At 45.2% G+C, this 15,883-nt stretch overlaps 1 protein-coding gene across 2 annotated transcripts in view; it reads right to left on the reverse strand.

Moving 5' to 3' along the window:
• NRP1 (neuropilin 1) overlaps window positions 1-15,883 on the reverse strand; it is a 215,631-nt gene that overhangs the window by 83,195 nt on the left and 116,553 nt on the right. For both annotated transcript variants that reach the window (XM_053261193.1, XM_053261194.1), the window contains exons 6-7: window positions 13,353-13,508; window positions 7,949-8,115 (exon numbers count right to left, since the gene is read on the reverse strand). In XM_053261193.1, the coding sequence (XP_053117168.1) occupies window positions 7,949-8,115; window positions 13,353-13,508 (323 nt within the window). The remainder of the gene's footprint in view (window positions 1-7,948; window positions 8,116-13,352; window positions 13,509-15,883) is intronic.

A 15,883-nucleotide genomic window follows, 5' to 3' on the forward strand; every position in this document is an offset into this window, starting at 1 on the left:
AGGTCTGACTGCCCCTCATTAACATATTCTTTCATGGGGGAAAGCAATATAGTGTTTCCATTTCTGTAATCTAAACAGCAAACATGGTAATAGGTATCAATTACCAACCAAGTTCTAGCTCTCAAAACCAGTTAGAAGGCCAGCACAAAGGTTCCACATCTGTTTTTAGTGAAATCTGTTCCTGTCTGTGGCATTTAAAATCTAAGAAACTCCTGTTATTGTACAACTGGGAATCCTAAGGGAGTAAAATGTTAATCAAATCCATAACATGCCAGGATTTTATGATTTCACTTTCAAGACATTCCTTTTAAACGGATGGCAGATTTTTGCACTGGCAGCAACAATTTTATTTTTACAGAGTACATGTAATGTTCATATTTGGGACCAAGAGTTACATTTAAGCAGAACAAATGAAATGGTTGCTTTTAAATACCATTTGTATCATAGTTTATAAGCCCTTGAGCAAAACCTATGAGTTTGTAAACACACACCTCATCCATTGTGTACTTTTGTGTTACTAGTTATGTGAATGGAACAGGATTTGTGTTCAGTTCTGAGCTCAGAACTTAATGCAAATCAATTAAATGAGCTTGGAAAGTTTTGAGTGTTCCAAGTGTTCCGAGTGCCATTTTTGTGGGCTGTATTCCTGTTCTTGAAACTGGCCTTAAATTGGCTTGTGATTTGTATCAAGTTCTCATACAAATCAAGTTGATTTGTATGATAACAACCCAACCAAGAAGCAAGGAGATTGCTAGCCAATCAGAAACCAGTGCCAAGAACAGGAGAACAGCCCACCAAAATGGCATTCAGAATGCTCAGAGCGATCCAACTTGGAATGGGTTCATTCAATTCTGAGCTCGAAACAGGCCCTTCATTTGAAGGGCATTCTGTTTCGAGCTTGGAGCACTCGAAACGGCCCATTTTGAGTTGGAATGTTGTTGCTATTTTGTAAGGGCGGTCTAAAAACCAACCAACCAACCAACCAACCAACCAACCAAATAAATAAATAAATAGATAAATGTTCCGAGCTCTGAATGTTCTGCACATCCCTAGGAGTTACCATCTTTACTAAACCACAGTCAGAGGACTTAACTACCCTACCACTGCTCTTGTGAATGAGAAAGAATGGAGTCTGAAAAAAAGAATGTAAAACCAGTACATTGAACTGGAAGAATTTATAATGGGTTTGTGTAAGCAAGAACATTTAAGAGTTATGCAACTGCTGAGTCATACTGCATAGACTCAATGTAAAAGTTTAAAGTTCCCAGCATTGTAGTTAAATTTTTATCAGGATATGAATCAAAGTTTGCTCTTTTTGTAGTCTATATCACAATTTATTTTGCTGTTTTCCATGCATGGTACTGTATATACAAGCATCACATCCTCTGCCATCATACTCTGGGAATTCCAATGGATAACCCATTGGAAGTAGATGTGGGGAAATAACAACCACTAGGTTAGAACCTGCATCTCATTTTCACTATCTATGGCCAGGACATAATACTGATGGGTATTAGAATGTGGGCCTTTTTTCAGGAGATTGTCAGGGGTGGCACCTTCATGATGCCAGTGGAGGAACAGACGAAGCTGCCTTATACCATGTCAGTCCATTGCTCCATCTAGTCACGTACTGTCTCCACTGACTGGCAGCAGATCCCCAAGGTTTTAGGAAGGAGTCTTTCCCAAGCCCTACCTGGAGATGCCAGGGATTTAAACCAGGACATAGGAACATAGAAAGCTGCCACATACTGAGTCAGACCATTGGTCTGTCTAGCTCAGTATTGTCTACACAGACTGGCAGCAACTTCTCCAAGGTTGCAGGCAGGAATCTTTCTCAGCCCTATCTTGGATAATGCAGGAAGGGGACTTGGAACCTTCTGCTCTTCTCAAAGCGGCTCCATCCCCTGAGGGGAATATCTTACAGTGCTCACACATCAAGTCTGATGACCAGAATGTGACCATACCATACCTGCCGAATTGTCCGCATTTTCCCATTCACCTGAATGGGAAAATAGGGACATGTTGGCAGGTATGCTATTAGCCACTTCTGTCTTCTGCTCTCTGCAGTTTTCTTCCACTGCCAGTGTCTTCTAGCAGCCCTAGATTTCTTTTCTACACCCATTAGAAGTGCTGGGTGCTGCTGTCATGCCAGAAAAGACTAGGTCAGGCTGCCTTTGAAGGTTCTTGTGCTATCAAGTCACCTGGGACCTTCTTAGCTATCGGTAAGATCCACTGGAGGAGTAAATGCCGCGCAAATAGCCACACTTTTGGATTTGGATATCAATCCCTGGACATTCCACTTGACTGCATGTCCTTGAAAGATAAGTCATGCTTCACCTGCACAGAGGCCTTCAGTGCTTCTACAAAGGTGGAGGTGCAACCTAGGTAATATTGGAGCCTGGACCTGAAGGCCTCTCGAGGCCTCCCACTGCAAATTAAGCATCATTAAGCATAGGTTCTTGAGGGCACAAACCACACCAGCCAGGACAAAAGAGGATTTGGGGGCCCTCAAGGGGTGTGGGGGCCCTGGACTTCGGCCCCGGTCCAGGGGTAAGAGCACCTCTGTACAAGGGGATGGTACCACTCATGCCAGTGTTAGAGGCTTCTGTACTGGCAGAACATAGCTCACTGAGGCTGCTACCAAGACAGCAAAGGATGTGCATGCTCACCTGAGGACTGTATAAGTACTTACATATTGGGGCTATTCCCACGATCAGGCAAAATCGGGCTGGGGAGCCTAGCTCGATTTTGCCTGATCGTGGGAGCCACCGGGCTTGCAGGCGAGCCCAGTGGCTTCCAGGCTGTTAGCCCGCCTAAGTACCCCTCCCCTAAAACTGGGTTTGCAGAGCAAGTGCTCCGCAAACCCAGTTTTTTTTATCGTGAGTAGCTGCGGTACGACTCTATGCTGTACTCCGTGCTGTACGGCTACTCACAAGTATACCCCCCCAGAGGGGAGGCAAAAAGCTGCCTCCCGGCTCCAGGCGTCTCACCAGCATGCCCTGCACACTCGTGCAGGGCATGCTGGGGCTTCCGGATGCCGATAAGTCCCCACTCCCCCCAGCCCCCGCCAGCGCCATCACAGAGCCGGCAATTGTGTGGGCGGCCAATCCGGCCACCCAGGGCTCCCACCCTGTTCGTGTGCGGGGAGAGCGGGCTTAGCCCGCTCTCCCCGCTCACTCTCCAAAACTGGGTCTCATGGGTCATTGAATACTTGCAGCTCTCAGATAATCTTGTGCACATTTCTTCACTCCCAGTTGCACTCTGACCTGTAGTCTACACCACCCAGAATGCAGTGTGACTGAGTGTGGCAGTGCACAAAGGGCTTGGCAAAACTAACTGCAGATTCTAGTAAGTGCCCCTGCCTCACACTCATGGGCTTGCATACTGCACAAGGGAACACGGATGGCTTGAGCCCTGCCTGTGCTCTTGCGTGCATGCAAACAGCTGTGATGAAGCTCTGCCACAGGGCAGCTGCACTTGGCAGAACGGGGTCCAGAGCTGCATGACATGCTGCCCACTGGAAATGGTGGGTTTTGTGTTGCACAGCTCTGTGCATGGAGTCCTTACTGCTGTGCACTGCTGCCCTGCAGTACAGCCTCATCCCAGCAGTTTACATGCACCCAGGGGTGACAGCGGTGCTCAGTCCCCCTGCGTCTCCTTGCACAATGGTCAAGTCAAGCAATATGCCTGATCAGAATTGTCAAATCTACCTCAGAATTGCATTCCTAGTTCTTCTTGGGGGGAAAGTAATGATGAGTTGTGATGGCAGTCATGCTGTTTCAGATGGACGTAGAAAGGAAACACACATTACCACCATCATCACTGGGTTGAAGCTTAAACCTGCTGTCCCCCTTCAGAGTACCCTAATCTGCTGCTGGAGGCATTGAGATGTGTTCTGCCTCATGATGAGGTCACCCTTGCAAAGAGGTTCTATCCTTTTGTGCATTTGGTCCTATCTGCTACCCCCAGTTTCCTGTTCTCAGGGTTTATTTTCTCAGTTCTGTTGACTTTCCTATGATCATCTCTCTCTCTTTGTAGCCCTTTAAGCCTGTTTGACCACTTAATGCTCAGCTAAAAGCAAACTACAGGGACAATTACAATTTGCAAGTTATTTTTAAAAACCAGGTTATGCTGTAGTCAACGTGAACGTGAATTTTCTTTTGCAAGCAGGGAAGAGGGAAGGAATGAAACATCTGGAATACAATTTTGATCTTTGCTACCCTTCTCTGGAGTGAAGTGGCAGTAATTATCAACAACATCATGTTATTTATAGTCAAAGTTTGCCTAATTTCCCTGCAACTTCTTCCTTGGGAGTTAGACTCAACTGATTTTTGTTTGCCGCGCTGAAGTGTGATTAAAGTTTATCGTTTACAATTAAAGTGTTTTCAGCAGCTCAGGATGTGCTGAGGCCTCATAAGCTGGACACCTGAGAGTCCCATTGTGTACTGAAGGATCAAGAATGAAAGATTTCCCTAGACTTTCTTCCCCTGGCTGATTACCACTCAACATGTTTTTAAGCCTTCTTGCAGACAGACAGCCTCAGAGGGAATGCTGATGCGAATGTGCTTATTGATGGCTAATTATGCATTATTCTTATATGTCAGCTAGATATTTCCTATGGAAAACAATAAAAGCCCAACGAATGCCCCAGTTATTTAAACTACTGAAAGCTTTCAATACTGCATTATTAATCTAACAAATGTGAACATTTCTCTCCTGGCTCCTGCTGTCATCAACTGCATTTATATCACAATTAAAGGGGAAACTGAAGATTCTAATTAAACAGCACAGGGGAAAAAATGTTCTGATGTTTATTATCATGAAGCCTTTGAATTTCTTATCAGGATCTTCTTCTTTTTAAAGAGAAAACCCAACAAGCCAGTAGCATTAATTTGGTTCAGTTCTGTAATAATGCACATGAATAATTTTAACATATCCATAAATGATAATGATGGGTGTGGTTTTGCTCTTGCAGCTGTACAGGCCAACAGCCACACAGAAAATGCTGTTCACCTTAGCCAAATTTCTCTATTGTGAAACAGTGAGCCGGGTCTTACGATCAGTGAGACCCGGTCTGGGAAGGGAAGCAGGGAGACACACAAGCAGGGTCGGAGCCCTGGGTGGCTGGATGGAGCTGGCGGAGGCTGGGGAGTTTGGGGGCCATGTGGCCCCCGGAAGCTTCAGTATGCCCTGCGCAAGCACACAGGGCATACTGGAGAGACCCCTAGAGCCAGGAGGTGGCTTCTCGCCTCCCCTCCGGGGGGTCTGCTCATGAGTAGCCGTGGCGCGGAGCTGCGCAGCAGCTACTCATGATCAGAAAAACTGGGTTTGTGGAGCGCTCGCTCAGCAAACCCAGTTAAAGGGGAGGGGTACTTAGGCGGGTTAACCGTCGGGAGGCAACTGGGCTTGGCTATGAGTCTGGTGGCTCCCACGATCATCCGAAATCGGGCTAGGCTCCCCTAGCCCGATTTTGGCTGATCGTGGGAATAGCCTCAGAGTGATATTCTGAAGGTCCATATGAATGGGTGGGGAAAACAGACGGCAGGAGGAGAAGTCATCCACCCTTGTCAATTTCTCCCTTATCCGCGGAAATAAGAATACCAATTCAGAATTCTGTGTATAGAGAATTCAGGGTGGTGGGAAGAATTCAGGTATGCATTTTTTTGCTTTTTAAATTTTAAATTCAGCTTGCTCATGCCACATCAGAAACTGATTCTCAAAACCAGGGAGGGCAAGGTGTGTTATCTGGGAAGGGCTGTAACTCAGCAGACGAGCATTTGTTTTGCATGCAGAAGGTCCGTGGCATCTCCAGGTGGAGCTTGGAAGGGCCAAGGCTTGAGGCACTCAAGAGTCACTGCCATTCAGCACTGATGAGCTAGAACTAGATGGAGCTATTCATCCGCATGTGCAAAACCAGGTGAAGGAAGCCCAGCCCAGTTTTGCATGAGCGTGTGTGCCGCTGGGATTGGGCCTGATCCCGGCGCAACCAAGGTGGCAAACCCGCCTATGGAGCCACCCTCCAAAATGCGGTTAGGAGAGCGAGTGCTCTCCTAACCCCATTTCTACGACTGCCTGCCAGCCTTGGATGCTTGCAGCCAGGGCTGGCCAACCACGGGGCTCCTGGTCAGCTTCGGGAAGGGTGGGAGGATCCTCATAATTCACCATGCACTCGGGCAGTGCATTATGGGAGCTCTGGGGGCGGGGTGACATGGGGCAATGCACCCAGCACCCTGACCCTCAGAGCTATCGGTAGCAACCGATAATCGTCTGGGCAGGCGTCTGCCCAAAGAGAAGAACTGGATCGTCTGAGGGGAGGTAAGCTTTTTAAGGCTTCCTTCTTAGGACTGCTAGCCCTCTTGCCCTTTCTTATTGCTTTTTGAAAACAATGTAAAGAATGCATACGCTAACCCATACAGACAGACACTGAACTGGGGCCAAAATGGGTTTTCCTCTCAGCGGCTGATGTTCTGACTAAATTTAATCAAGGAAGCCCCACCGAAATTAAAAGGACAAGTTAGGCATTAACTCGACTTCCTCGAGTAAATTTAGACAGGATGTCAGTCAGTTTATTTATTTATTATGTATTTAACCCTGCTAACTTGGCAAAGATGCACCTTTTAACATGGTGATTCTCTTTATTTAGCAGGGGGAGAGTAACTGGCCCTATCCACCCCTAGCACAGTACCTCCAGTGACTGTTGCTGGTGTCTATCTGATGTTGCTTTTTAGATTGTGAGCCCTTTTTGGACAGGGATCCATCTTATTTATTTATTATTTCTCTGTGTAAACTGCCCTGAGCCATTTTTGGAAGGGCGGTATAGAAATCAAATAAATAATAATATTTTTATACCGCCCAAAACTCACGTTTCTGGGCGGTTTACAGCAAAACTCTATTCTGCTGCTTAGTTTGAATTTTCTACTTATGAATAGAAATTCATTTTGACTTGTCTTAGACAGTACACATAAAATATAATTCAGTGATGGAACAGCGACAACCATAGCCACATGATGTTGATTTTCTGTGTCATCATTCATTCATTCATTCATTCACTCACTTTTGCACCACCCAGCCCAAGTGCCTCTATGCAGTTCACATGAATTAAAAACAAAAACAAAATAAACAACCCATTAAAACAATTAAATATGAAACAATTTAAAGCAGTTTAAATATTTTATTTAAATATTTAAATAAAATATTGTAAGTGATATGGGGGGATTATACCACACAGCAAGTACAGACAAATGGCTTGAATTTTACTTATAGTACCCTGGCCTTTAGTGTTCTCCTCCCATTGACACTGCTTCAGTTCATACTCCTCCATTTCAGACTGTATGTTTAAAACTTAAGTATAGGAACTTTCAAAGGTAACTGCAATTTCCCCACTTCTTGCTCTTTGGCCTCACACCATGTCAGTGTTCTACCTACAAATCTAACTTTTAATGCACGAAAACAATATATTTTTCTCCTCTTTGTTTTAGTCTTGTGTCAGCACCAGGACTTCAGGGGTGAAATTCTCACTCATCTACCTATGGTACCAAATAGCCCTTGAGAATCATTCATCTGAAAGCCAGCACAGGCTGCTTAACAGACCGTTTTGCTTTAAGTGCCTGTTAAACTAATATTGACTTTTCCCACTAAACCAAAATCTCTGTTATTTGTGCCCAGAAGACTGGAAAAAAAAAATGCAGGAAGCAGAAGAATTAATCTTCTTGACCTTTTCTTTCCTCCCCCCGTCCCCACCATACCTTTGAGAATCACTATATTTGTGGTATGCACTTAATAGGGGTATGAGATACTCTGGCACAGAGGTTTTTGTATTTTGCAGAAATCTTTTAAACTCTGTAGTAAATGTGCATTATTTTACTTTGAAAAAACAATCTTGTCACCCACAGTTACCTTCTTTGAACTGCCACAGGCAGAAGTTTAATTTTTAATATGTTTTTCATACCTGTATCCATTCTCTGCTGGAATCTTCTCCTGGTGTCCACCCATTTTCAGGGTAATTTAACCGGGACTTTTCAGAAGACCAGTTAGTGCTATACTGGGAAGAGACACTGATTTGGTCGAAGTGAATTTCACCAGATTCCATGCCAAGTGGTTCTGCACACTCGAAATCTGGGGGGGCAAATTGGACAGTATAGTCACTCCTATCAACGCAGAGCAATGATGTCAAGAAACAATGGGTGTAATCCATGCCCATTGAAGTTAGTGGCATAAATCCTCATTGACATTGATAGGTCAATATTGCAGCCTTTTCTGTTTCGAATGGAAAAAAGCTAAATACTTTGAAATGACTTTATTTATTTATTTATTCGATTTTTATGCCGCCCTTCCGAAGTGGCTCAGGGTGGTTTACAATTAAAAACAGAAACCATTAAAACAAATAACAATTAAAGCAGAAATATAAATAGGAACACCAATTAAAACACATCTTAAAAAACAATTAAACTATCAGAACAATTAAAACCCTGAAAACCGGGTTAACATTAAAAAAATTAAAACTAATTTAAAACCCTGAAAGGCCAGGCCAAACAGATGGGTTTTAAGGGCTCTCTTGAAGGTCAACAAAGGATTAAGATTGAGAATTTCTGCTGGGAGTGCATTCCATAGCCCGGGAGCAGCTACAGAGAAGGCCCGCCTCTGAGTTGCCACCAAACGAACCGGTGGTAACTGGATATGGACTTCCTCAGATGACCTTAACATGCAGTGGGGATCATGTAAAAGAAGGCACTCTCTAAGATATCTCAGACCTAAGCTATTCAGGGCTTTGAAGGTAATAACCAGCACTTTGTATTTTGCCCAGAAACATATCAGCAGCCAGTGTAACTGTTTCAAAACAGGCATAATATGGTATCTCCAGGTTGCCCCAGAGACCAATCTGGCTGCCTCATTCTGAACTAACTGAAGTTTCCGGACTATGTACAAAGGCAGCCCCACGTAGAGTGCATTGCAATAGTCAAGCCGGGAGGTTACCAGCTGATGCACCACTGTTTTGAGGTCATCCTCTTCAAGGAATGGGCGCAGCTGTCGAATCAGCCGAAGCTGATAGAAATCACTCCTGGCCATGGCCTCCACCTGAGATATCAGGGTGAGGCCTGGGTCCAGGAGTACTCCCAAGCTGCACACCTGCTCCTTCTGGGGGAGTGTAACCCCATCCAGCACTTTATCCAATGATTTTGATTATCAAGTGGTTGAGGTTTGTATTGCCTTTAATTTTTGGAAGCATGTAAACATAGTTGAAAATATTCATCTTTCTAATGTTGTCAGATGCAAGTATGACGTATGCTTCTGAAATGCAGATGGTAATGATGGGTGAAGGGCCTTTAACTAGTGGCATCTAGTTTATAGTGATCCCTGCCTCCACAAGTCTGTCCCATTCTGATGAAAACCTTTGGGGCTATTCTCACGATTGGGAAAAATCGGGCTAGGAAAGCCTAGCCCAATTTTCCCCGATCGTGGGAACCACTGGGCTCAGCTGCGAGCCTTGTGGTTCCTAGGTGGGTAACTCGCCTAAGTGCCCCTGCCCTTAGCCCGGGTCTGCGGAGCGCTCCGCAAAACCGGGCTACCTGATTGTGAGTAGCCGTGGTGTGGCTCAGTGCCACGGATACTCGCGAGTAGACCCCTGACCAGGAGGCAAAAAGCCGCCTCCTGGCTCCGGGTGTCTCCCAGTATGCCTTGTGCACTCGTGCAGGGCATACCGGGGCTTCCGGGGGCAGTGCGGCCCCCGAGCTCCCCAGCCCCCGCCGGCTCCGTCATGGAGCCGGCAATCGTGTGGGCAGCCGATACGGCTGCCTAGGGCTTTTGCAGAGATCGTCTGAGGGGAGAGCAGGCTTAGCCCGCTCTCCCCGCAGTTTCAGCAAAAGCGGATCTCACGGATCGTGGAAACCCCCCCTCTTTATTTCCCAGCAGGCCTTTAACCTTCCTGATAGCTAAGCCTGTTGCTGTAGTTTCAATACAGCTATAGTTTTGCTATTGTTGTGGCCAATTAATTGTTCTATGATGTAAATTGTTTCACTGGCTGCCATCCAGATGAATTCTGGGCTAGTGCAAATATGTTGCACTAATGCAAGGATATTGTCCTAGCTATTTCCGTTAAGTCGGGAGCTTGCATTCTAGATTAGTCTTGCATACCTGCTAAGATGTCCCTGTTTTCCCATTTGACCTGAATGGGAGAATAGGGAGATGTTGGCAGTTATGGTCTTGTGCTGTGTAACAAGGTGAAGGTCCCAATCTGGATCAGGGCCCTGTGCAGCTGCTACTCTTCTAAAAAAACAAAAGCTAAAAATTCAGGGAGAGGGCCTGAAATATGGAGAGGAGAGCTGGTCTTGTGGTAGCAGGCATGACTGGTCTCCTTAGTTAAGCAGGGTCCGCCCTGATTCCATGGAAGACCACATGTGAGCACTGTAAGATATTCCCCTCAGCGGATGGAGCTGCTCTGGGAAGAGCAGAAGGTTCAAGGTTCCCTCCCTGGCTTCTCCAAGATAGGGCTGAGAGAGATTCCTGCCTGCAACCTTGGAGAAGCCGCTGCCAGTCTGTGAAGACAATACTGAGCTAGATAGACTAATGGTCTGACTCAGTATATGGCAGCTTCCTATGTTCCTATCCCTGGGGAGCAGACAACCAATGGCTCTGCTCGCGTATTCATTCTCATTAGTGACAAAAATTGTGACGAAAATTAGAACCAACAGATACCCTGTATGTAAATTTGCACAGAAGCAAGAAAACTAGGCTGGGCTGTGGAAACTAAACAGAAATCCCTGCTCTGGGTTAGGAGGCGGACTTTAAAATCCACTCAGCTTTAGAAACATTGTTGGGGAGCTTGCAGCACATGAGCTATCAGTTTCACTTATAAACTGCAGCCTTAAAAGCTGTCAGTCTAGGTCTTTACACCTTCTTTCCTCCTCACTGGAGATAAAACAGACCATTCCTTATGACAAGCATTAAATTCAGACAAGAAAGTATTACAACTAAATGTAGCACTAAATGTTAACAAGAGATGTGCTGTAAAATGTTTTATAAATCAGAAAGCAGCAGCAATGTGACAGGGGTATGGTTAAGCTTCTGTTCTATGTAATTTTAATTTTATTATAAGAAATTCCTTTTTTAAACAGATGAGATCTGGTCAATCAGTGTTTCCCCTATGAGAAAACCAATTCTGTGAAACCAAACAGAAAAATTACAACTGGTTATTATTAAGTGCTATCCAAGAATAAGTCAGATTTCTTCTTCTTCTTCTTGAGATTGTATAAATGGGATTTTTATTCATCTGCTTTGGCTTGAGTGTGAAATGCTTAATACATTAATTAATTAATCAATCAATCAATCAATCAATCAATCAATTATTTTTTGGTGTGTGTGTGTGCGTACACACACACACACACACACACACACACACAATTTTAAAAAGTACAAACTGACAATAATAGTCCTATATAGACAATGGTTTGGACAAGATATCTGCTGATACATGTAATCAGGATGGGTTCATGCCAAGAACTCACCTGCCCTAACATCACAGAAGAACATTCCAATATGCTCTCTGGATGTCCCATGCAAAGGACGTGTTCATTTGAATCTCCCCTCTACATGCATCTCTGTTTAAACTGATTACTCCTTGAAACAGCACGGAGTGGATTTGCCAGTTCTGTCTTTATCCTGAACTAGCTTGTAGAGATGTGCAATGATAACCTCAAATCGATTCAGGTTGTGTTGGTGGCAATTCAGAGAATAAAGGGCCCAATTCAAGATAGAAGAGAATCAACCCTGATTCAATCCGAATCAATTCAGGTGATTCGAGCACCATTTTGAGGCCCATTTTTCAGGGGAGAGCTGGAAAAACAGGCCTCAAAATGGCACCATTTTTCCCCAAGGAGAGCTGGCCTACCAGTTGGGGTCGGTGGGCAGACCAGGTCTCCACTCTGGACTTGGCACATTAGCCTGCCTCAGAGGACTAGTCTACACAGTGGAGGTCATGAAAATGGCCTCTGTTCATGTGTGGAGACTGGAACCGGGCCTCCAGTGGCCTGTGCTTCTGGGGGGAGCACTGATGGAGTTTAGAGGAGCCACCACCATGCAGCCGAAGCCAGTAAAGTGCCCTCTCGCCACCCCTTGGCCACCCTTAGAATTCTTTTAAAGGCAGGATTTCCCTTTGCTTGTAAAGGGCAATCCTCACTGGATTTCCCTTTACAAGCAGAGCCCCTTGAACCGGGTTGAACCGGTTCAACCCAGTTTGACCAAAAGGACTGGACTGCTATTCAGTTCAGTTAGAATTCAGTTTGAATGCGAACCAAACTACCCAAACCGGTTCCATGCACTCCCCTAACCTATACTGGCTTGCCTGTTCATGCTGCATTTGGCAGCATGTACTGTCTTCAGTTTTGTCAGACCCTGTGAGTCACTGGCACCATGGGGGTGTTCAGCTGGTTTTGCAGTAATGAGCATGACTTGCCCCTTTCCTAAGCAGGGTTTGCCTTGGTTTGCATTTGGATGGGTGACTACATGTGAGCACTGTCTGCTCTAAGATATTTCCTTTAGGGGATGGGGCCATAGTTCATTAGTAGAGCATCTGCTTTGCATGTAGAAGGTCCCAGGTTCAGTCCCTGGCAGCATTTCCAAGTAGGGCTGGGAAAACGTCCTCCCTGAATCTTTGGAGAGCTGCGGCCAGTCAGTTTAGACAGTACTGAGCTAGATGGACCAATGGTCTTACTCAGTATAAGACAGCTTCGTATGTCTATTTCAGCACCAAGCTTGTTGGCTACTGGCATTCATATGGAAAGGCATGGGGCCCATAAAACTGTGTGTGCCTGGAAGGTAAGGGGGAAGAGCAGTGGGGTCTGCAGTGATTTCTGACCCAAAAGGAGGAGGGATGGGGCTGCACAAATGCTGGGTTCACCTGGAGACAGACATAATGTTAGGTGAGATGAACACATGCCCTGGTAAATTCCTTCTTAGTTAGAAATAGATTTTGATCCTTGGCAGTAGAGATAGTCTTTGCAGGAATGATGCCAAATATAGACTACAATGTGGTGAGAGGAAAGATTGTGTCAAGACTTTGGGCAACGAAGGTCTTTGCTTGCATTTTATTGTTTAGATGTACTGCTCTCAATTTCCATTAGAATGCGGACATTCTTCTGAAACCTCATGACCTTTTAGAGAAACAAATCTGAAAGGAAACGTCTTCTCTTGGCATTGATTATCAAAGGGTAGCCGCTTTAAAAACAGACACACACATACAAAGACAGAGTCCTTATTTATCTAAGGTTTCTTTAAATTTTTCATATGGCGCTCAGCAGGTGAGGAGACATGACGGAGAATATTCAACACACTGCTCTGCAGGATGGATAAACACTGACCTTCCGATACACTGCTCTGCAAGACAGTGTAGTTTGCAGAAAATCCTTCTTTTGCTATTGCACTATCAGTGTAGAAAACCAGGGAAAGAATGCCGGTTGAAGAGCGGATGCGACCTGGTGTATTTTGCCCACAGTATCGGCCGATGTGAGGACCAACTGAAAGGAAACAAGACAGGGATGGTAAAATACCTTTTCTCTGCGACAACAGATGACTACATTGTTTAGACCCTTGAAGAGAGGCCTTCACAGGAAAGAGGAAGTACCCTGCAATTTTCATATGTTATTAGGCAAAACAATATATTGTTCTATCCTGCTACAGAAGCCTTGCTCCTAAAAGATTTCAACCAGTAATGCAAAATCTGGAGGGGGCGAGGGAGAAATTCAGATAAATTTCCAGGGAGGTTTTTTGTTGTTGTTTGTTTGTTTTTTTAATGATCAAAATTGTGAGCAATGAGACATAGGAGCTCTTCTCACGATCAGTGAGAAGAGCTTTGTGGAGGTCTGCGGGGAGAATGGGTTTGACTTACCATCCCTGAAGACAACCAAGCTCTCTTCCCTGGGTGAGCGAATCACCCACCCAGATGACCAGCTGCGCTCTGGGCAGCTCCAGGGGTCAGGGTGCTGGGATGCGCCATGTGCATCACCCTCCCCCGCCGAGCATGGATAATGAGGTTAGGAGACAGCGCTTCTTTAACCCCATTTTAGTAATTGTGTGTCAGCTGTAGCTGCTTGCAGCCGCATCTGGCACACTTGTGGGGAAGGGGGGATCCCCTGAACATTATGGGGATCGCCCCTTCCCCACGAGTGTGCCAGATGCGGCTGCAACCAGCCGCAGCTGACACACGATTACTAAAATGGGATTAAGGGAGCCCTCTCTCCTAACCTCATTTAAGAGGGTGGCTACAGTACTTAGGCGGGTTTGCCACCGCATAGCTGCCAGGATCGAGCCCTAGTGAATAACAAGCAAATATATGTGTATACACACACACACACACACACACACACACACACACACACACACACACACGAATAGGATTTCCCACTCTGACTGAAGCTATTCCTGGATATCTCCACTTCCAATATTTTTCCTAATATTGAGCAATCTCCAGGATTGTTTTCAACAGTGACCAGTAGATTGATGCTGATTTCTAGACTCCAGGGCAATTCTTAAGAGTTCCAAGAACCTGAAACTCTTGTTGATAACAGAAAGGGTTGAATGGGCCACAGCCTTTTATCATGATGCCTTTCTTTCTATTAAGTAGGGTTTCAGCTCATTCATCAGATTAACCAGGCATTACATTTTAAAAGAAATTATTTAAAAATATATATAACTTGAGATGGCAGTACCATCTGTGATGAGACATTCTCCTAAATGAAGCACCTATTGAGGCAGATACATGCACCATCTACTATAAGTTATTTTCTTCCAAACTCTTATTTCAGTAATATGCAAATTTATGCATTTTCCATCAATTTATAATAATTTAAAACTCATTTGACAAATCAGATTCCAGAGGGGTAACAGTACTCATCGGTTGCACCAAAAACAATAAACAGTTTTGTGTCACCTCAAAACCAAACAGATGTATGGTAGCATAAACTTTCATCTACTTCGGGTTTAAGTTCATGAAAGTATATCTTTGTGGTGTCATAAGATTCTGTATTGATCAATTAATTTTTTTAAATCAGGCAATAGCCCTGATTTAATGTCATTTTGTGTTGATAGCAGGAAAAATACAAGGATAACGAGAAACACAATTGTTTCTATTACAAGAGTTTTGCAGAAAGTTCCACCTAACAGCTACTGTTCTTAACTCTATGGGATGGTTCAGACGTCACATAAAGCCAAGATTAATCCTGTGTTTTGTATCACATCCCTTAGCTTTGGGAGCATGCACTCCCCTCCCCACTCCCTGTAAGAGTCTTGGAAGAATTTTACTTCCAATTGTGGATAGAAAGAAACCAGGATTCCTTGTGGCATCTCAACTCAGCATTTTTGGTTTATTCTATGCCTAGTTGCAAAATAAAAACCAATCTGAACCGTACTTCAGACCTTGGGTGCAGATCCAGGTTTATCTTGTGACTGTGGACAGAATAAGACCAGCTGAGCCAGGGGCAGGGAGATGAGGAGAGGGCTCTGCGGAGCAGGGCCCTGAATGCTTGCCTGTGTTCCACCCCTTGCAAGTAACATCAACTGCCATTTAAGACCAGCTGAGCTAGGGGCGCAAGCCTCTTGGCGCGAGCTGAAGGGCGAGAGCACAAGGGAACTTGGCCTTGTGGCCAGGGGCGTAGCTAGCCCACCGGCGGCCTGTGTGCGGCTGCGGTGGGCGCCCCGATAGCCCCGCCCCCTGTGTCTGACATCAGACGCAGGGGATAGCCACGCCCTGTGTCTGACGTCAGACGCAGGGGGCGTGGTTTGGCTCCCGAATGGAGCCTTGAGGCTCCGTTCGGGAGTAGCAGCTTAACTGCCGAAGGGGATTCTGTTGGTGTACCGACCACCCCGCTGCACTTCAGTCTCCCTTCCTGAGCTG

The sequence above is a fragment of the Hemicordylus capensis genome, chromosome 6 (assembly GCF_027244095.1).
Source record: "Hemicordylus capensis ecotype Gifberg chromosome 6, rHemCap1.1.pri, whole genome shotgun sequence".
NCBI classification, from domain to species: domain Eukaryota; kingdom Metazoa; phylum Chordata; class Lepidosauria; order Squamata; family Cordylidae; genus Hemicordylus; species Hemicordylus capensis.